The 21,244-nt window shown below is 53.4% G+C and overlaps 9 protein-coding genes across 9 annotated transcripts; 6 read left to right on the top strand and 3 right to left on the bottom strand.

Annotated features, from left to right (window-relative positions):
• Positions 1-830: 830 nt before the first annotated feature.
• Positions 831-4,520, bottom strand: J4E79_003509 (uncharacterized protein; the record flags this gene model as incomplete). Its single annotated transcript, XM_049352403.1, has 4 exons — positions 831-983; positions 1,033-1,198; positions 1,249-4,301; positions 4,350-4,520. The coding sequence occupies 4 exons, from the start codon at positions 4,518-4,520 to the stop codon at positions 831-833; spliced, it is 3,543 nt and encodes a 1,180-aa protein (XP_049212782.1).
• Positions 4,521-4,691: 171 nt separating this feature from the next.
• J4E79_003508 (uncharacterized protein) lies at positions 4,692-6,420 on the top strand (the record flags this gene model as incomplete). The annotated part of the gene is made up of 8 exons (XM_049352402.1): positions 4,692-4,807; positions 4,856-5,142; positions 5,192-5,259; positions 5,305-5,415; positions 5,462-5,798; positions 5,846-5,986; positions 6,033-6,215; positions 6,263-6,420. The coding sequence occupies 8 exons, from the start codon at positions 4,692-4,694 to the stop codon at positions 6,418-6,420; spliced, it is 1,401 nt and encodes a 466-aa protein (XP_049212781.1).
• An 860-nt stretch (positions 6,421-7,280) lies between these two features.
• J4E79_003507 (uncharacterized protein) lies at positions 7,281-8,177 on the top strand (the record flags this gene model as incomplete). The annotated part of the gene is made up of 2 exons (XM_049352401.1): positions 7,281-7,869; positions 7,924-8,177. 2 exons carry the CDS (start codon positions 7,281-7,283, stop codon positions 8,175-8,177), a joined length of 843 nt encoding a protein of 280 aa, XP_049212780.1.
• Positions 8,178-10,069: 1,892 nt separating this feature from the next.
• On the top strand, positions 10,070-11,116 carry J4E79_003506 (uncharacterized protein; the record flags this gene model as incomplete). The annotated part of the gene is made up of 1 exon (XM_049352400.1): positions 10,070-11,116. The coding sequence occupies one exon, from the start codon at positions 10,070-10,072 to the stop codon at positions 11,114-11,116; it is 1,047 nt and encodes a 348-aa protein (XP_049212779.1).
• Positions 11,117-11,766: 650 nt separating this feature from the next.
• J4E79_003505 (uncharacterized protein) lies at positions 11,767-13,575 on the top strand (the record flags this gene model as incomplete). Its single annotated transcript, XM_049352399.1, has 4 exons — positions 11,767-11,865; positions 11,914-12,138; positions 12,186-12,933; positions 12,983-13,575. 4 exons carry the CDS (start codon positions 11,767-11,769, stop codon positions 13,573-13,575), a joined length of 1,665 nt encoding a protein of 554 aa, XP_049212778.1.
• Positions 13,576-17,126: 3,551 nt separating this feature from the next.
• J4E79_003504 (uncharacterized protein) lies at positions 17,127-17,918 on the top strand (the record flags this gene model as incomplete). Its single annotated transcript, XM_049352398.1, has 2 exons — positions 17,127-17,231; positions 17,286-17,918. 2 exons carry the CDS (start codon positions 17,127-17,129, stop codon positions 17,916-17,918), a joined length of 738 nt encoding a protein of 245 aa, XP_049212777.1.
• Positions 17,919-18,180: 262 nt separating this feature from the next.
• J4E79_003503 (uncharacterized protein) lies at positions 18,181-18,497 on the bottom strand (the record flags this gene model as incomplete). Its single annotated transcript, XM_049352397.1, has 2 exons — positions 18,181-18,345; positions 18,396-18,497. 2 exons carry the CDS (start codon positions 18,495-18,497, stop codon positions 18,181-18,183), a joined length of 267 nt encoding a protein of 88 aa, XP_049212776.1.
• Positions 18,498-19,076: 579 nt separating this feature from the next.
• On the bottom strand, positions 19,077-19,853 carry J4E79_003502 (uncharacterized protein; the record flags this gene model as incomplete). Its single annotated transcript, XM_049352396.1, has 3 exons — positions 19,077-19,386; positions 19,437-19,547; positions 19,600-19,853. The coding sequence occupies 3 exons, from the start codon at positions 19,851-19,853 to the stop codon at positions 19,077-19,079; spliced, it is 675 nt and encodes a 224-aa protein (XP_049212775.1).
• A 246-nt stretch (positions 19,854-20,099) lies between these two features.
• Positions 20,100-20,773, top strand: J4E79_003501 (uncharacterized protein; the record flags this gene model as incomplete). Its single annotated transcript, XM_049352395.1, has 4 exons — positions 20,100-20,147; positions 20,392-20,542; positions 20,632-20,697; positions 20,748-20,773. The coding sequence occupies 4 exons, from the start codon at positions 20,100-20,102 to the stop codon at positions 20,771-20,773; spliced, it is 291 nt and encodes a 96-aa protein (XP_049212774.1).
• Positions 20,774-21,244: the final 471 nt, after the last annotated feature.

The following is a 21,244-nucleotide window of genomic DNA, read 5'->3' as shown; positions in this document are numbered from 1 at the left end:
CTTGTACCTCAAACGCCTCGAAGCTTATACAGTCAGTCTGAATGTGTCTGCATACCGTCAGTAATTGCCAAGAATTGGAAGAATTGACTCACAGCCAGCGCTCAGGTGTCGCATCCTTCGTCCCAAGGATATCCCGTTCTGACCTAGTGATGATCCGAAGCCGCTGAGCTCCTCCATCAGCTGGCGGGTAGACCATTGATGCCGCGACAGCGAATTTGTGCTGATTATGCATCGAGGCCGCCTGAAAACGTGTCGTTGCTCTTCTTGCGGCCAGAACGCTTTGGTCCAATCCGTCATTGTTCAGCCTGATCTTGATGATCTTTTCATCATCGTCTGGGCTGTAGCTCAAACCATCTGCGTCTTGCGCCATGGTATCGGCTTGTTGTGGATGACAAATAATTTTCGGTGTCAGAATTGGAGTCAGAGGCGTAGGTAGACTCAGGATGGTGATAGAGGAGGGAATGCGCGTTGACACAAGCGCCCGTCTATCTGTGCCACCGAACACTAAGCGGCCCCCAGCCCCCACTTTCGCAGCCGGGTATAGCGCCCTGCAACGCCTCTACAGTACATGAGAACTGCAGGGTATAGCGCCAGAATTTGATAGGCCAATGGTTAAATGCCCATGGACATTCGCGCCACTCGTCACAGCTGGAAGACAGGGGCGATTATCGTACTCCGCGTAAGGGGCAATCAAGGACAGAGGACGTTCCAGCTTGAGCAGAAGGCTCATATCGCTTGAATAATGAACAAAACAAAACACGTTCAGGATAAGAGGCATAGAAATTGCGTTAAAGACCACGAGTCGTATGTTAATCCCAGGTAATATGCACTCAGCATGGCGCTTGAGCCGGTGTTATCGCGAAGCATGTCTTGATCTCATCTACGGCCGGCTTCAGACTCTTCGATGGTAATGTCCAGTCGTGACGCTTCAACCCTCCTTCGTGAGTCAAGTACCAGAGAGTCTCCGCTGTTGTGATGCGTACCTAGACCTCATTAACGTGAGCCAGCGGCAATAGATTGTCTTATGCATACCTTCGGGAACGGATGTAACAGCATACTCACAGCTTTGGCTAGCGTATCGCTTCTGGTCATTGGGATGACGCCTAAGCCCCGATACACATCCAGCGCGAGGTGAAGCTTTTGCATATGCGTGGACTTGAAGTGTGCTTTTTGCGTATATGAAAGAAGTGATCGGAAACTGACACGATTAGCGCATGCGCATATGGAACACCAAGAGAGAGCCCTTACTTGAAAGACGTCGACTGAAGACGCTGCATGATCTGCATGTCGAACAAGAAGGCGATGACCTCTAGTAACGGGAGCAAAACTCTATCGTTGGTGATGTTGTTCTTCAGGAGTGTCAGGACGCAGTTTGCAAAGTCAACCAAGGCAAACTGCGTAACGTCGGAAGTATCTTCGTCTTGTAGCATATCGACAAAGTCTAGCAAAGCTGCTCGTGAGTTCTGAACCACGGATTCGGAGCCCATGCCCGCGGAGCTGACAAAACCAACACAGATAGCTTCTCTGATCGCGGGGGTTTTCGCTGTTTGTAACGACATCAGTGCATTCAAGAAGTAGGTCCGAGAGGAGACCTCGTCTGTGGTTTCGCCGCCGGCTTCTCTCAGCTGGAGGACTTGAGCGGCGTTCATGCGCATCTTATCGAGCTTTTCGAGAGACAGCCGAACGATGTCGGCGTAGATATCGTACTCGCGTTCATTGCGTTTCTCGGTGAGTATTCCATTTGCCCAAGCCAAGCGCACGGTATTCAAGGCCTCGAGTCGGACGAGTGACCCGACATCTCCCCGTTCTGTAATGGTGTAGTCGTTAAGTGCAATGTGCAAGGCGCTCGCGATCTGGTCTTCTACATCGGCAGCAAGCTGAGTTGATCTAGGGTTCTTGCTTCCAAGCAAACAACGCAGAGCACGTAATGCCACCGTTCGGGCCTCGATTGCCACAGCTGATGTGCACCTGAAAGTAAGTACCTTTACGATCCGCCGCTGGAGGACATCCCTTTCAGTATCGGATGCCAGGCTTTCCAAGCTGCCATGCGCAGCTCCCAGGGCGATCGCATACCCGGAACATCGCGACCCATTGTACGATGCTTCATTTTCCAAACGCAGCAGCCATGACATCACGACGCCAAATGTGTCAGACCCCGGTAATCTAGGTAATAATGAGACTACTGCAGGAACTGCGGTAGCAAGAGCATCGAGGACTGATTCCTCATGACGCGCGAGACAAAGGTCCAATAAATTACAAACCTGTGCCACGGGTAGGTTTGAAGGCCAAAGCTTGCTGAGAGTCCCATTGGTCAGTCTCGAGATTGCTCCGATAAATGCACAAACTGATGATGCGGTGAACTGGGGTCGCAAAGCCGGCGAAGTGAATGCCTTGTCTTCAAGCTCTAGTTCTTTTGAGAACGAAGTCCAAAGGGCCATCAAGGGCGCATATGGATTGTCGGGCGCTCGTTGCACATGCATAATTACTGTCGTGTCAACGAGGGTCGCAAGCGCAGTCACCAACCCTTGACGCTCTTCCACCTCGCGAGGTCGCAATGCCGCAAGCTTACCGCGGACCTGATCAGACATCTTCTGCACTACCGCAGGAGATCGAGCCTTAGAAAGAGACCCGATGGCCTCAGCTGCAAATAGACGTGAGTCTGAATCCAACGAGCCGGTTCCTCTCCAATCTAAAAGACCACCGGATAGGGCCTCCCAGTACAGAGACTGTAATTCTCCAGCCTTGATCGCCACGTCGCACATTGCGCGCTGGCGGAGCCCGACAGCGTGGAAGTCGACTATCTGTACGAGCGGTATGCCCTCTTCTATTGTATTGGGGTGGCGACCTATAAGTTCTTGAAGCGCAGCAGATGAGCCTCTTCTGATGTTGCCTGCTGGATCGAGACAAGCAGCAGCTACCAATTCGATTGCCAGCACTTGAGGGACGTGTAATGATCTGAGGTGCTCGGAAGCCCTTATTGTCGCGGTTTCGACCGCAAGGAGGTCAGTGGTGGGGTAGCGGCGAGAGAGCGCCCAAATACCGAAGCAAGCTGCATCGCGTACGTTCGTACCAATGGACCCTCCAGTAGGCGACCGTTGCTCAAAGCCGAGGGAAAGTAGGAGAGCGTTGAGAACGTCCGCCAAATGACTGGTAGAGATTGCTTTGCGATAGAGAAGCTGAGCCAGCGTCAAAGTCAAACCGTGCCATCGGAGTGGGTTCACGCTGTTCAAATTGCGCTTGGACCCCTGCCAGTAGATGTTCTCTGTGAGCGAGCCAAGTATCGCTTCGACAACCTCGCTGGCCATCTCCGCGTTTAATTTGAGAGTGATGATGCTGAGCGCCTTGCTAGCACCGTATCTGACTGGCGTGTCACCATCCGCGAGTGCTTCAAGGAGAAATTCGATGACTTCTTCCAATACCACGGTTGAATCGAGTCCAGGAAGGGTTGACGTCGCCTGTAGGCAATGCAAAACGACATTGCGCAAGCTTTTCCCAACTAGCTTTCGAGCCACAGCTGATGACTTGACAAAAGCGAGACTCTCCTGATCCAGTATCTTTCTGCAGGATAGGTATATGGCAGCAAGGAAAGGGCCAAGCTCCTCATTCGTAGCGGAGGCCAGTAGCCCTGACAAGAATGAGAGAACTCCGAGACACTGATGTATGTCGGTCTTCTCTTCGGATATGTCTGTGAAGAAAGACAAGGACCATTGGACCATGGCATCCAGTAAACCTAGCTTTTGCATATCTGGTCGCACGCATGTCCTCACTAGGAGACTTGCAGCGGCGCTTCTTTCCTTTGTTGGGGATTGAAGCCCCGACATGCACAGAGAAATTACCCGAAGAGTGACACCTGGAAGTTCATCCGGGAGCTTCAGCCCAAGAGCTACAGGTGTTTCTGCAGAAACTTGCAACCCAGACATAGACTCCAGGGGAAAGGGCGCGAGTAGTAACTGTGAGAGCCATAAGAGCAGCACATAGCGCTCTATCCAGGGACGAGCTGTGTCCTGCAGTAGGGCATCGGTATTTTCAGATTTAACAACCCCAGTCGCTTCTAACTCGCCCAAGATCGCTTCGAGATGACGTGGTTCGTTATTGAAGAAGCCTTTGACGACCTTTTCGCCTCGGACTTTACAGAACGTATTCAAGACGGAGCATATGGCGTATGCAAGAGTCACAAATCCTGGTTTCGGTTCTTCTGTGGCGCTCGCCGATATTGCTTCGAGATAGGCGGCGACGAGTGGAGGTATGAAGGTTTTGAGGTGGGTGTCTAGAATCTGGGGGTCCTCCTGGAATGGCTCTATCTGTAAAAGGTCAGACAGCCATTGAGAACATTGATTGATAGGGTTTACCAAGCTGCATGCCTTGTACATGTCTGCTGTTCGGACATGTTGGCGGACGGGACCAAGGGCAGAGCCATGCTGCCGTTTCCGCAGTAGTCGCGGTAGCAGCCTCTCGAAGTCAGACAGGAGCGATGCAGATGCTCGCTGTAATTTCAGGTCGTCGTCCTCTCCGGCGCTCATCATGGAGTAAGGTGGAGTTGTGACGCACTTTGCGGGCGACGATGGGTGCCTTGTTCGCCGAGTCAGTTCTGGCAGGCACGACGCGTGAGTCTGAGTCAACCCCGCGACGCGCTTTCGCTACTTCTTCCACCGTCACCACTGCGACGACTACGGCAGCCACGACAACACACAATGGCGGGAGAAGACTACAACGACTTTCTCGTTGCGCGGGTGATTACTGAGCAGAGGCCTGTCACCTACAGGCTGCTCAGCAGAGCGACCAGCACCAATGTCAACACAGCGAAACGGTTCGTGCAGCTCTTGCCAGTATCTGAATGCCGGCTCACATGATACAGGATGCTCTTCGAGTTCCAAAAGAACCAAAACGCGCGGAAACCCAAGTCGGTCCACGCCACCTACCTCGTGACTGGCACACCCAAGCGAACCGTAAAACCCAATGGTGCCCCCCGTCCGAAGCGTGAGGACGCCGACATGCGCAGCTCGCCCTTTATGAGCTCCATGCCCGAACGAGAAGAGCCCGAAGACTCTGATTACACTAGCGATTCCGATGACGAAGATACACCCGCACCTGAAGGTGTGAAAGAGACAAAGATTGTATTGGTAGGAGAGGAAGACTTGGAAAGTACGATTGGCATATGCTATTGGAAGGACCCAGCTGACGGCTTCATTAGAGACTAGGTCAGAGTTTGAAGATGGATTCACGGCTCACGTTTACAGCGTGGAGCCCGGCCCGCTCAAGGTACGAGATCCTGGGAGGCTTCAGGACTAATACTAAGACATATAGGCTGTCCGCGTACTGTCTTTGTGCAACCACGAGGTCGTAACAGAGTATGCAGACGAAGATCCTCTAGAACGGTGGAGAACATATGGTTCCATTCAAAACGAACACATCAAGGTACGCACATGGCTACAGCTACACGGGCGCGCTAACATCGTTGTAGCGAAGAACTGCAAAGTATGCTCCTCCTACTGCTACATCGAAGCCCGCTCCGAAGACCATCACGAAGCCTGCCGGAAAGGGCTCTTTCGCTTTCGCGACGAAGGAAAAAGAGACGTCCGCGTCTGCGAGAAGAGGAAGCGCGTCCGAAGATAATACATCCGGTCGCTCAACGCCACAACCCTCGGCGGGGTCTACTACACTGAAGAGGAGCGATTCGAAGTCTGGGGCAAAAAAAGACAAGGCGACAAGCGACCTGTTCAAGTCCTTTGCAAAGGCTAAACCGAAGGCGAAAGAAGCGGAAAAGTCACAAGAGTCCACACCAGCGCCGGTTGAGGATGGTACGTACACAAACAGTCTTTTCTGGTTATACAACTAACTTCGCTAGAACCAATGGAAGGCATGTCTGAGGATGAAGGTGATCCCGATGATGAGCCCGAGATCAAGATCGACGAGGAGAAGAATGAGGCAGCCCGCAAAGTCCGAGAGGAGCGAGCCGAACGATTGCGCAAGATGATGGAAGATGACGGTAAGTCTTTCGAGCTGGATATGATCGTAGTGTCTGACGTGTGTAGATGAGGAAATGCCAGATGCACCGGCCACAGCAGAATCTCAGCCTGAAGCTCCTTCAACAGCGGCGACGGATACCACAGAGCCAACCGAGGGCGAAGCTACCGTCACAGTGGAGAACGGTCGCAGACGCGGCCGGAGACGAGTGATGAAGAAGAAAAAGGTCAAGGATGAGGATGGCTATCTTGGTAAGTAACCAGTGCACTCTGAAAGCCCTCCCACTGACTGTGCATAGTGACCAAGGAAGAGGCCGTCTGGGAGTCCTTCTCGGAAGAAGAACCTGCACCAAAGAAGACCAAGCCAGCGCCAGCTAAACCAACGAGCTCGGCAAAAGCGAAGAATGCTGGCAAGAAAGGCCAAGGAAGCATAGCCAGTTTCTTCAAGAAAGCCTGAGAGATCTACAGATGTGAACAAGACGAACAGCGTTACCACAGCTTCAACCGAACAAAGCAATATTCAGGCATAGCGTACAAGTCATTCGAATCATAATCGTGTATTTGGAATGACCAATACGTCGCTCGTACCCGCCAAACGTTTCGTCCATCTTGCAAGAGCATATTGTCCTACCACTTGAGCAGCAAACTCCTGCCGGTTTGGCGAAGCGACGTTGACCAGGTCGCCGACTTGTGCTGCCCCAGACGCCTACTGTACAATGTTATACACAGATCTTGACTTGTTGAACAGTGTCTGGATATCGTGATGTTGTGTGACATGATTAGCATGTGATCGAGAGCAATCCTTTCTATAGACAAGCATGCTAAGCTTAAGTACAGATCCAGTTGGTGCCACCCTCAACACTGGAGCCTGAATGTGCTTGTATTGCAAAGGTGAGAAATCGAGACTCCCCATCTTCTGGGTTCGCGTTGTCGCTGATGACTGGCGCGGTCTTACTCGGATACCCCGCAACCCCACGGAAGCCATGATTTGCCGGCGTACAGCTCTGTCGTACACAGTGTGCTTTCGGTGTCCGCAGATACCATCATTCTTAGTTACTTTTCTACAAAATACTTGTCGAACAGCCGCACAGGTACTTGCACTAGACTAGACACAGGCTACTGACCTCATTGAATCTGCACGATTGCGCAGGTACCGATCTAGGTGATGACGACATCATTCTCCGACACATCAAATAGTCTGTAGCTTCAGAGCTCAATTGACTTCCATCATCACGACTAACACAGTATCATCTACTCATAATAGCCATCATAGCTTCACGCGCAGCATCCCGCCGCCTTTCGCGCTTTCTACGCACCATGTCTACCACCGCACCCTCAGCATCGGCCCTCCCGCCTGCGCCATGGAAGTCCCTGTTCAGCGAGCACATCTCGAAGATGAAGTCGCCTGAATTTGTGTTGGGAACGCTCGATGCAGCTCCCAAGGGCTCGCCTACACCCTTCGTGCCCCGCGTGCGATACTGCATCCACCGCGGTTTCTGGGCCGAGCTACCAGAGAACAAGCACAACGATGCAGAGCGCAATCCTCAAGTCTACCAGAGCGATTGCCCAACGTTTACAACGGATGTTCGCATGGAGAAGGTCGGACAAATATTCGCGACGAGTGCGGGGCACGCTGAGAGCAGCGAACAAGTGCAGGGCAGTGGTGGTGGAGGCCCTGTAGAGGCTGTGTACTGGAATGCTGATACTGGTACACAATGGCGGATCAAGGGAAGGGCATTCATCATTGCACCCGATATTGAGGGCGATGACGAGAGCAGTGGTGTAAGGACTGTCAAAAGCGAGCTGGGAAAGAGGATGAGGATCGTTGATGAGGGCAAGGAAGGCGACTTCAGCTGGCAAAGGGAGCTGACCGGTTTCTTTGGTAACCAGAGTCCTGGCATCAAAGGTAAAAATGGCCGCTGTCTACTGTACTTTGCAAATCGCTAACAAGTTATCTCAGGCTCATTCAAGAACCCTCCACCCGGCCAGCCAACCTCCAAACCATTTGACGACAAGAACCTTGCCCTTGGCTCAAAGGTCGACGATTTGCAAGACCCCGTGGCACGCAAGAATTTCCGCCTTGTGGTGATTGTGCCAGACTCGGTGGAGCAGACGGATCTCAGCGACCCAGCAAAGGCACGGAGATTTAGATATACGTTCGACGAGAGCGCAAAGGCCAACGCTGGATGGAGGACTGAAGAGCTCTGGCCGTAAAGGCGCTGGTGAACAGCACGCATGAATATGGTTTCGAAAGAGTTCTAGTATTTCGAATGTTCGAAACAATACCACGAGTTCCCAGGCATTATTCGATGCCTTGATCGGGCCGAGCGTATGTTGTGCTGTGTAACTCGTTTGTCACATAGACCGTGGACCCTTGCTGGATGCACATGGGTGGTTCCGATGCAGTCTTCCCCACAATGTGGCTCAGGTCGGCGACCACGACCATGGCCCTTGTTGATTTGAATAGTCGCCTACAGATGGCAAATTTGTTGAGCGCGGTTTAGATTTGCCTGGCGAGAGGAGCTGTTTTCAATTGCGTAGGGCAACACACACAGGCAAGATGTTTTTCTTCCTCCTATATGGAAGGTGAAACCTGGGCAAGAGGTTTGTTCATCGCAAGTCCCCGGGCTGATGACATCAAAAAGCAGACGTGCGAAACGAAACGCGTGTTGAGCAGGCCCCTTACCCGCACGACAAGGGTGCGCTATTTCAGTCGCCAGGTTGCCTGAAGGAGTAATCGATGCGGTGCGTAGTTGTCAACTGCCTGGGATCAACCTAGGCGGCCAATCTAAATAATGATGTGTGCGTTAACATTCAGGCGCACAGTTGTTTGTGTGGTAAGCTTCAACGGTTAGCAGTGCAACGGTATTGGGTATGCATTTCAACAGGTCAGGTGCGCGCACCCGCCTTCCTAGCCGGGCATCGTTCGCGAGCACAAGCAGGTCGGTCACTGGACTGTGCACAGCAAGTCATCATTTTACACAGGACCAAGATCGTGGACGGTGTCTGCGTCATGTGCGTGGACACTTTGGGAGACCGGATGGGTACGGACGACGATACGGACATGTGGGATGCTCGTCGTTGCGACTACCGCATTTGGTAGGCAATTCGCAAAGTTGCGAAGAAGCCAAAGGGCACCCTGTTTTCGTTTCGGCTGAGGCGCTGCGGCACGGGTATAGGACGCGCCGCCATCGTGCTTACTGGTGGTATTAGCCGCCGGGCGGAACTCATATGCGCGCTATCGCCAAGGTCGATGGATGGGGGTGAGCTGGCACCGTTGGACGGGCGGCGGGTGTGCTCCGAGATGGATGTTTCGCGCTGTCATCGCAACTCGAGGAGATCATGTGCATGCGAGCCAGCTGGAGGCTAAGAAGCGGTGCCTCTGCCGGCTAGTGGATTGCAACAGGTGAAGTGTGTAGGTGCGTTATCGTGAAGCCATGCGAAACACGGTGATAGTGGGATCGATCTTGTACGGCGTCGGCCATGTGGCTGCGCAACGACGACACACGCGGGCGCGCAAGGAGTGAGGCAATTGAATCTTGTAATCTGGCGACTCGTCTGCAATAAGGCCGAGCGCCCTGTTCGATCACCGCCAAGGGTCGACGAACCGTTGCTGCGGTACCCCATACCTCTTGCAAGCGGAGTATCCTCCCTGCACCTTGCACCCGCGCGCGCCCATGCAAGGCCGTCTCGTTGCTTTCTGGCTGCCCCCTCTTTCTTCTTGATGCAATGCACCGTGGCCTTGTACCACCATCGTCCCACTCGCATGCCGGTAGACACGACTCCGTTTGGGTCTGTGAGTCTGGCCCCGTTGATCGCATCTCGTAGCAGACGCACTCCCTGCCCGTCAGCCGTCTCTCCCCATAAGTAATCGCTGATCGTCTGCCACTATTTCTCCGCCCAACGCTGCACACGTACCCCGACCACGCCCTTTCTGCTCCCCTAATCCACATCCACCGCCTCACTGCTCGCTGGTCGACACTCACGTCAACTTCGTCGCCGTCACCCTCGCCGTCGTTGCTCTATGCAATAACCCGTCTGCATCCGACCCTGCCACCACTACTCGTGCCGCTTAACCCCGAATCCCCGATCAATCCTCGCCCACCATGTCCGACATTGAGAAGTCGTTCGTGTTCCTCCAGGACAACGTGCCGCAATGGCTGCAGGACATTGCCAGCATCCAAGAGAAGGTCACGGCCATGCAGGCCAACAATACGAAAGTGCCCGTATCGCAGTCACCATTCGGGAAGCGGACCGACTCCACCGCGTCCATACGACCAGCACTGGACGCCATCGCAGAGGACGCAGCGCCTTCGAACACAACACCTCCAGACGCCGTCCCAAGTCGCAAACGAAAGTCGCTATCCGTCTCGTCCGGCCACGAACCTGGCACTGCGCGCCATCGCCCTCGAACCATGGTGGTTGTCAACTACGATGGAGACATGCAGAAGTCGTTCGAACTGCTCGTGCGGGCAATAGGGACTGGACGCAACATGTTACGTAAGGCCAAGATGGAGGCTAGGATGAATGAGATGGCCACCCAGGCAGAGTCGAGCGCAGAGGAAGACGACATGGACGACGACGACGAAGAGATCGACCTATCCAAAATCAACTACCGAGCCCGCATGTCGTCATTACGCGCGAGATCGGCGGCGAGGAGAAGCGGCAGACTGGGCGTCACCAGTGGTGTAGAGACACCTGTCGTGCTGTTCGATACCTCGGACAAAACGTTAGAGCAAGCCCAAGAGCTGTGCGAGAAGTCGGCGCATCTCACATTACGTGACGGCGACTGCAGAACAGAGCTGGAAGGAGTGCGAAAGAACTTTGAGACTGTGTTGGAGACGGCAAAGATCGAGGTAGAGAAATGCAACGCACGCAAGGCACAACATCCACCTGAATTACAGGCGCACGAGACCTCCGACACATCCGTGTCTTCCCTAGAGCCCGAGATGACATACCGGAAAGACACTTCGCAATCCGTACCACCACCACCCGAACTCGATACTCAACCCAAGACCACATTGGCAACACAGCCTGCGCCTACCCCACAACCACTGAAGATCGTCGACATTGAGGTTGATGACGAAGACGACGATGACGACTTCGTACTGCCGCCTGTACGGCTAACCTCGCGACTGAATCGTCGAGGCTGATCCTCCTGATCCCATCCATTTGTCATTTATTTTCATGCGTTCAAGCGATTCCATCTCAGCCATTGCTCTCATCACGGCGTTTCGAATGCATTGCGGGTGCATGCGTCTTGTTCATGCATCATGTTGGGGACGAAAATGGAGGGCGAGGGCTTATATCCACATGCATCACTAAACATCTCTTGGGTGTCGGCGTCTTACAGCGAGGCATCGTTGCTGCTATCTTACAGCGTGTTCAATCTATCTCCAAGTTATTCATGCATCATGTCGCAAAGACAGTTCACGTTCGTTGGGAGACTATTGCTTAGTTCATAGCGCATTTTCATCATTACTGTTGTCCAACTAACATGACCGATTGCTCCATGTCTTACCGGCTCCCAGCATAATCATTGTTCTATAATAAGTTCTTCGAAGTTGTGCTCAGTGAAACCCGGCATCTCCCCCGAGGCGATGTTTTCACTCGCTCCTTCCTCAGAACCACATGAGCGCAAAACAGGGAAGGGACACTGGAGCGCGTGTCCGACGCGTTCAGCGCACCTGCCTTGCGATGCATATTCACTCCCGATGTGTTATCATCCCTCAGTTTCTCCCCCGATCTCCACTCGCATGAGCTTCGCTAACCTCCTCTACGATCACTACCCTCAACTACCCAAATGGCTTCGTCGCAAGCGAGTACAGCTGAATTCAATTTCTTCTCATTCATAGAAGATGACCCTCAAGTGACGGGTGAGACTACAAAAGAAGATCACGATGTGAGTGAATCATTCACTTCCCGCGTAGGCTACACTAACGCGACACAGTTGCTTGTCCAAGCAGATGCAAGCATCACCCGAGAAGAAACCGCTAATGGATCGCGTCACGCAAGTGAATCGCTCGACGATGCCAGGAAACCCCCAATTGCGTCCGAAGAAGCTTCCGAACGACGCGGCTCCAGTCATTCCAGCGAAACAATCAGCAGTGGCAGTACTGTCTTTCTCCACCCAGACGAGAGCGGTCAAGGTGTTCCCGATCCTGTGAAGACACCGGTAAGTCCGTCCCTGATTCTGTGGTATAGTTTGATTAATGTATACAGCAAATCACGCCATCTTCTGGAAACAAGGACAGCAGCACCAGTTCTCCGCCTAGTGCTGGCGTTGAGAATGTCGTCGAATCCAACAAGTCACCGATGACACCACCCGCTTCCGCCGTACCTACCTCGTCTTATAGCTTGCGCAGCCGAACACAGAGTAAGCTCGTATACGACGTGAAGTACCACCCCATGGACGATGCCGTTCGACCCTCTCAGGCTGCCAAACGTCGCTCGGCACACGGAGAAAAGCTAGTCCCCGAGTCTGGCGATTCAAGTGAGGCTTCTAGCATCCTCGATGCTGACGCTGATAAAACCGAGTCGGACGATGCACAAAGCGAGGGAGAAGATGAGGAGGAGATACCGAAGCGAAAGACGAAGAGCAAGGCGCGCAAGCAGTCCAAGTCGCGACCAGTACCTACCGAGGGTACGAGACGGTCTACGCGCAATGTCTCGGGTATCAAGGCATCGTATGATATGGGTAAACACCCTCAGGACAAGTATCTTGTCATCTCGAGCGATGATGACGACAGACCGATCTCGAGCAACAAACGTAAGAAGCTCTCTCGTAAGCGTGCAAATTCCGGACATAATGCATCATCCAATCCCAAAGGAGCGAAGAGGTTTAAAGCAGTCCACGGGAGGCGATCGCGCCCCGCCGACTACGATACATCCGATGCGTTGGACTTAGACTCCAGTGGTGCGCCCGTATTCGCTAGTGTGGAGGACGGTAACAACATTGAGTCCAGCGCTTGTAGGTGGTCAGCTTCCCCTCGACATTCAGACTTACTGACAGAATGCAGCTACTGTCGCCCTCACATCCCCGCGCTTGCTGCTTATAGCTGACACTACTGGCCATGGCATTCGTCGCCGGGAAGGGATGGATGTCTGGCACTATCCTCCAGGAAAGAGATACCTCAACCACGATCGAGACTATTGGCCTGTCCTTCCAGGCGAGGCCTTCGAAATCTTTCAAGAGAAACTTGAAGACCAGCTAGCGCGCGAAGCAATGGAAGCGTCACCACTGAACTATGAGCATGATGATAAGGAAAACCCCAGCAACACAGGCCCCGAGCCACTCATCGATGAGAGTGAAGGGATGTCCATCATACCAGTTGCGCAATATCGACAGTCGAGCGCCGAAAACCAGGTGGCGGACCGACACTCCCTCGTCTCCAGCGCTCTTTACTCTGACGATCCTCCGCAATCGTACGGCCTAGACGGTACTGATAATATCCATGAATCTCCTCAGGATGACCTCTTTGACGGCATGAACATACTCGCGTCTGGACAATGTTTGCCTCCGGGTCAGATCCAACCCGAAGCGCAGACTGAGACGCAGGACTCAGTGATCGGTCCCAGCCTGATCAGCGATATTTCAGGGTCTGATTTGTGAGTCGATTATCACGTACGTCAATCTGATCGGTCAGACTTTATCGACTGTCTCTTCATTAGCCTTACTGACTAGTACCTATAGATCTTCGCTATGATTATACAGGCATATGCATGAGGAGCTACATCGTTACTATTTTCGCCAGTCTTCTGCAATATCTTTATGGATGGCGTTCTCTTCGGTCGATTATCATTGCAACTTATGCATGATCCTAGGATTGAGATATGTTCCTTTATGTTCTAGTTCACTCTACCACAGTACAGGGGGCATGGGTTTACCAAGTACGATGATTTATGTCTAGCTTGTTGCTGTCAGAGGCGAAGTCTGGAGCACCCCGATATATGGGCATGCTCATCTCAAGTGTATACAGTGTACGATGAAATAGCGCGTGTAGATGTGCAAACAAATCTTCGTGTCTTCACAGCACAAACTTTGCCGAGTGTGGTTGATGGATACCTGTGCAGTCGCCGATAGGACCAAGGCCCAATATTGTAAAGACTCTCTTCATACCTGCCATGGTCCTTCATAACGAAACAGGTCGCCGGCCGAGACATCCGATACGTTTCTTCCCCTCTATTTCACAAAAGCTACACCACGAGTCTCCTTCTAAGCCAAACTTTGTCGCGACGACTGAAACGTAGACGCTTCATATCTCGCATCGATATCCCGTACGAATCTGCTACAGCTACAAACTTGCTTCCTCTTGTTCTGTCGTCATAGTAGAGCGGTAGCGCGTTGTGTATGTCGTGTTTCTTCGTGACGATCTCGGAGGGCAGTTTATTATGTTGGAGTGGGAGCAACAAGATTAGGTTGTTTCAGCCATACGTTGATCACTCTTTGACAGAACGTCATTGGTAAATGGTTGCAATCTCCTCGAAAACAACGCATGGTATTACTCCTACTCCCGGCCTGTGCTCACAAGAAATATAGGCTGTGATGGATGCCTTGAGCCAGCCGTTGAGGCGCAGTCGTGTTAGATTTCAAGGACTGCATAGATAGCCTAAGTTGTGCTGTGTAGCATTGCGGCCTGACCATGGGTCGCCTTGCGGTCGCAAGCCCCGCGGCCTGGCTATGCTTGTAATGCTGATATGCTGATGATTAGAAGAAGATGGTTTACCTGAACCTACTTTTGCCCGCTGAACATCGTCGATGTTCAATGTAAGTTCTTCAGTGGATGTAGACTACCAAACCTTAATCACCAATGACGTTTTCTACACTGAAGATCTTCTGCTCAGTCGGCTTCGATTCGCGATTTGACCCTCGATCCCGCTGCTCGGCTATGGCCCGCCAGCACGTACCCTGTGCACATGCAAGTGTTCAAGCTCTGTACCGACGCATCATTGCAGTAGTATAGACGCACTTCAGAGTCCCTGCATACACTGCCCTGTCCACGAGACTTGTAGAATCTATCCCAGGACTGCAATGCGCCGATATATAACCAAACTCCAGGCTGGTATACGAAAGCGAAGCGCAGAATCTATAATTGATCGTCCGGGCGAGCCCAGATGCCAGGTCACCAGGTTTAAGCGACAGCGCGCTATCGCCAGCGGAGCGGCCGCCTAGCGCTTTTCTGGATGCGATCTACGCTGCGATCCAAGCGCAGGGCTGGCTGAAGACGATCTTGGTGTTGGTGTTGGTGTTGTTCGAGCGCAGAGGCGGAGCTGCGGAGGAGGGCGAAGCTAGATAGCGAGCATGATGCTGATTGCTGCAGGTTCGTCAAAGATCAACCTCGGGAGCACTCGAGCTACCACACCACGATGCGTGCAGGCATAGTGCTGACAGTACAATCTTCTGTCCAACGCCGATAATGCGGCCTTTTGCCCCTCTGCGCGAACCTGCAGGTCGTAGCACGTGGAGATGACTTGCGTCCCGTTCAGGTATAGGGGACATGTTGCAGCACTTGAGCCGGTGGTTTAGCGAGAGGGCGTAAGCCACGGAAGTTGATCTTGTCCCGGTCAGACACACCACATCCTCTCCTTCGACCAAAGACCGACCAACACCACGATGCCGTACGCCGCCGATGATGCTGGCCGGACATTCAAGTGTCCTTTCCCGCGGAGTTATCTGTGACATGGCTCCCAACTTCATGGTACGACAGTCTCGTGAGACACATTGGCCTGCAGCGCGACGTCGAAAACGTGAGTAGCTTGCTTCAATACGATGGCGCTTGGATGCAATCCTGCCTCGAAAATTCGGTCTCGAGGAATCTAGTCCGTCATCAGCTGTCATTGTAGGTTTCCACCCCCGCCATCGCATCGCGGAGCGGCCGTTCTGTCACGGACAGTGTCACGCACGTTTCCTGTCGACCGCAGAAGTGTTCCAAATCCACCCTGGCTCTTTCGTTTTCAGCAAAGTGGTAGCGGCGCAATGTCGCAAAGACCAATGGGAGGAATTCCTTCTACCCTACCCTTGAACACATCTTCGCGAAGTGTTGCGCTCGTGCTCCGTTTTTTTCGCACGCTTAGGGTCCCTGCAGCTATCTTAAGCTCATCTGCCGACAAGCTTTCTCGTATGGTTAGATTGCTAGGAAGCTCCACGCGCGGCAGGGTTCTATGACGGCAGAGGCTAGACCTCTGAGACCCTGTAGGCTCAATTTGGAAGACCTCGCGAAAGTCGTTGCGACCGGGTCCTGCTACTGGCTGTGGCGTGGGTGACTGCGGCGTGTTGTCTTTGTTGTTGTTGTTCATGACTGGCTTCACGTCCTTCGATACTGAGCGTATAGCATGGGGAGACGCATACCGTTCACCGCATCATCAACAACGCAAAGGCCCCGAGCGGCACAGTGTAATCTGGACCTACAATCTAGTCTCCCGTCTCCCCAAACCGACCAAGTGTTCTGACTACTCTAGCGTCATCTATTCCCGATACGGTCTTGACAGGGGTAGTACAGCCAGCCTTCCTGAGCCAGGCACAGCCGCTTCCTCCTTCCACGGCGACCAGCACATGTACGCCGCACCCGGCCTTTTGTTTCTTGACTCTAGGCGACGATGAGCAAGGGCGGGGTGGGTGGGGCTTAGGCCTGGAAACAGCGGCCAGTTCACTCCGCCGTCAGTCGTCTGATCAGTCTAGCGTGCACCGTACTGTGTCTGGGAATTAGATATAAGGTGCCGGTTCACATCCCTGGATGTTGATATCACAAGCAAGCAACATTCAAGGTTTACTTTGCTACTACTGCTACGAACTATCCATAACTTATATTGCTTCGCCCCCTGGCTCACCATACTTTTTCGGAATAAATATCTACACGTTCGCGGAATCTATCATAACGGCCCTTTGAACTCGGTGATTGCCAAATACATTGGCCTCATTTCACGGGTCACGCAAAGCTCCTGCCGCCTTACGCTCTGGATCTGACCGGGCATCGCGATAACAAACGGGACAACGCACGAGGGGTTTCCCACGCGCACGGATTTCCACAACCGACGGCTCGACTGCGCGCTGCTATTAATACATAATCCCGCGGCCTTCCTCTTCTCAAGTTCTTGATTACCGGTCAACTACTCAGACAACCACGAAACAATCTTCACCACTTCTATACTTTATCCATATACAGGATGGTCAAGATCTCCGCCCTCGCCCTCGGGCTCCTCACCCTTGCCAGCGAAGTCTGCGCTCAAAAGACAGTCAAGGTCATGCCATTTGGTGCTTCCATTGTCTCGGTACGTATCCCACCTTCCTCACTTCAAGTTTGCATCCACTGACTCACATTCAAGCGATGCTGGCGCGCAAACCTCCAAACCAAGCTTAGGGATGCAGGTGTGACGAACTTCGACTTTGTCGGTGGCCAAAAGAGCACCTGCAGTGGGACCAACATCGACCAGGATCACGAAGGTCACCCCGGATTCCAAGCCGCCGACATTGTCAAGAACAGTCAACTGCCTGGCTGGCTCGACAAGAACCCCCCGGATGTCGTTCTCATGCTCCTCGGCACCAACGATGTCCTCATCGGCAAGAGGCCTATCAACGACATCATCGCTTCGTACGACATTCTTATCGCACAAATGCGGAAGAAGAATCCCAACATGCAGATCGTCGTCTCTAACCTCCTTCCATTGGACCCCGCGCGCTTCAATGCCCAGGCCGTTCAAGGCATCAAAGACCTCAACGCTTACATGGCTACGCACATGCCTAAGAAGAGCAATGTGAAGAGCCCGGTCTACTTCGTGGACAACTTCGCCGACTTCGACGCAGTCAAGGATACAGATGACGGTGAACACCCCAACTTGCAGACGGGTGTACAGAAGATGGCGAACAAGTTCTTCGACGCCACCAGGACAGCAATCAAGGGAGCTGCTGCGGTCAAGGCAAAGAGGCAGAGCATAGTTGAGAGGAGACTACTAGACTAGAGTGGAGTGATGAGATAGACTGTAACGAATTCATGACTTTTCATTGTGCTAAACTAGACTTGGGTATCTTAATGCAATGCCATTCCTTACTCCAGAAATCAAGTTTCAAATGTGATATGCCGCCAGACAGATGCCACCAGCTTTGATCAAGCTTGGGTATCTTTCTTTCAATATCAGGTTCCAACTTTTATACTGTCGCCAGACGGGTACCATGAGCGGAGGAGAGACGGTCGTCCGCAGGTGTCTTGGTGGTGCGCGGTCGTCAGGGCTTTGTGGTCTTGTCTGAGTCGCCCTCCGACTCGTAGGCACCCGCCTGCGAGGTGGCTTTGTCCTTGGCGGCCTTGCGTGCGGCCACGATTCCACGAGACTTCTTGCTCCTGATGAATTTGGCTTCTGCAGCCTCAGCAGCCTCGATGGCCGCGATCTTCTGTTGTACGTTAGTGCCATGGTAGTGTCAGGAGGTGATGAGATACTTACGGCTGCCTCGGCCCTCTTGACCTCGTGCATGGCAATTGCGTCTGCCGCCGCAGAGTCCTTGTCGTTGCAGACGTAGGTAGTTTCGTACCCTGCTCGACCCATTTTCACTGGCTGGTTGGTGAGGTGGTGGAGTGCTTTGCTGACTGCTGCGTAATCTGGTGTGGCTGATCGCCATTAGCAAAAGATACGCTGAAGCCGTACGATATACTGACTAGTGATGGGAGTTTGGTGGTTGGAGAACCAAGACGAAAGCTCAAAAGTTTGTATATAGCTTCTAGCTTTTGTTAGCGCAGAGGTGAAGGGCAGTCTGGGGCTACTGCCCTTCACCTTGAGTCCCGGTGAAGAAGACATGGCTGCACAAAGAGGTTCGGCAACGGTGACGGTGTTCATGAAGGAGAGACGGAGACGGAGGGGCAGAAAAGACTGATATATGGCTAGCGGCTGTGTGCGTTTGCCTCGTTAAAGTCGCCGTCAATGGGGATTACGACGGCCCGGTGCAGTTTTCAGACCACAAGGAAATTGCAAACGCGTCAGGAAGAGCGGTGTTGCGGCGGCCAGGCAACATGCGGGACGCTCGAACATCAACATCAACATACAGGGCATCCAGGAGGAAAATATCTTGAAAATGTAATTCAATGCAGTATGTACACGTGCTGTTTCGCGCCTGGCCAAATCCAACTCTTACTTGGTTGTTATGATCTTGAGCTTCTTTGGGCTGTGACTGAACAAGTTGGCATATGCCTTGGGGACGGTCTTCCGCTTGTTGGGTTCCTGGACAAAGTACTCGTAGCCTTGCTTGTTGGCAAATTTGATGGCATCCTCCTTGGACTTGAACTGTATCCGGTGGCCGTTCATGAAGTCGGCAGACGACTGCCAGCCCATGAGCGGGTTCTCCCATCGGTGGCCCTTGGGGAGGACGTCCCAGTCCATCAGCCAGTGCGAAGCGTTCCAGTCGCCGGATTGTGTGGCGGTCTTGGAGGGCTTGTAGATGCTGGGAACAATTAGTATCAAGACCGACGTCGGGTGAAGGATGTCTTGTACCGAACAGTACGCGCCTGGAGGTCGGTGGGGGCGCCGGAGAGAACGGCAGCCGCAACACTGTCACCGGGCTCACTGCCGTCCATGACGCGCTTGGGAACCGGGGAGAAGTTGCTGGGGACATGTTAGCCATATGCCGCCTTATCCTTATCCACGGTTGACGCACGAGGTCCGGTAGTCAATGGCGACATTGTAGTCTGGCTGGTGCCTCATGCCCTCTGCGGCGTTTTCCTCGCGGATCTGGGTGGACTCGCTCGTGAGTTTGACGGCGGGCGCATCTTCGGAGCTCGTCTTGTGGCCGTGGGGAGTGGGCTCGTTGGTCGCATAGGCGCGGAAGGAGGGGGCGATGACCCTCGTCGCGGAGGGCCGCAGGGCGGGGGCGAGCAGTCGCGGTGCAATTGTCCTCGGTAGGGCAGCCATGGTGGTTGTGTCGTCGGCGTGGCGGGCGGGAATGCTGGTGATGTTGATGCAATGGGATGAAGCTGGGGTGGTTGCTTGGCGAAGGCGCCGGCATAATCCGTCCTGCAGCTTTCTTCCTCGAACCTCACCACCGACCGCACGACCTCCATCTCCACTCCATCGTCTTGCCCGCCCTGGTACGTCGCCCGAACCGATCCGTCACGCAGAGAGAGTGCAATTGATGCTAACTGGCCCGCAGCCGTCAAGATGAGCTTCATGCAAAAGCGCGGTCTCTCGACCCTCATCCCCCCCAAGGTACGGCTTCTGTCTGCCCCTCGGACCGCGCATGGCACTGACAATGCTCTCTAGATTGCTTCTCCCAATGTAAGAGCCCTCCAAACGCTGTCCTAGCACGCCTTCGAACCCCCGCAATCGCATACGCGCAACTTTCGGCCCACCGCAAACGCCTCCACAGTCGCAGCACCCCGACTGCGAACCTTGGCGCATCCCGACGACCCTCAAAATGGCGATTCCAGACCAGGGCTGATGTACGAAACAGGCTATCGGCTCCTCCCCCAATGCTGTCCGCATGCAGAAGGTCGTGAGCTTCTACGAGAAGCTGCCCCGTGGCCCAGCTCCCGAGCCCGAGGCCAAGGGTCTTCTCGGACGCTACCAGAAGAAGTACATGGGCAAGAACCCTTCAGCAAGGCGTGAGTGCACCCGGCGGGACAGGAGATTATGCGAGCGCTGTCCTTGAGCCTGCGAGATCGGATGGGAGCACCAGACTGACCCTGCACAGCCCTCGTTCACGTCATTGGCTTCCTGATCGCCATCGGCTACGCGCAGAACTACTACTTCCATCTCCGTAAGTCGAATCAGATGCGCTGACGAGATGATGTGACTCACCACTTGCAGGCCACCACAAGAACAACGAGCACTAAACGGGTCCTCTGAATGCGCTGCATCGTCACGGGCGAATAGACCGGATGTGTATATGTAAAGTGTAGTTGGTGAATCAAACATCTAGCCAAGACAGTCTTTTCTCCTATCATGCATATGACTCTACCCTCTTCTTTGTCGACATCCACACGTGTGCGGCGGCGGAGGCCTGGACAGCTCTCATGGGGCCGACAAGGTCATCCCGAGCGAGGATAAGGTAGTACATCATGTGCAGTGCTACGGAAGTGTAGTGGGTCTTATCATCTCGTTTCTGAAATACACATGTCAAAGAACCTCACGTGCATGGTGTGAGCATGTGTCAGTAGCAGTCTGTCGACCAGTCTTCCCAGCAGGCTTCGTCCGGCCCGCACCTCCGCAGCTCAGGCGTGAATCGTGATTGTCGCTGCAGCCGTGTGACGCATAGCTGCCAGGGCATTCCAGATGTCAGAATCGATACAAAGAGGACCCCAGGC

The sequence above is a fragment of the Alternaria viburni genome (assembly GCF_023758015.1).
Source record: "Alternaria viburni strain BMP 2772 chromosome Unknown scaffold_6, whole genome shotgun sequence".
NCBI lineage: Eukaryota > Fungi > Ascomycota > Dothideomycetes > Pleosporales > Pleosporaceae > Alternaria > Alternaria viburni.
Note: the sequence above shows the minus strand (reverse complement) of the source record. Positions and strands in the feature narration are given on the sequence as shown.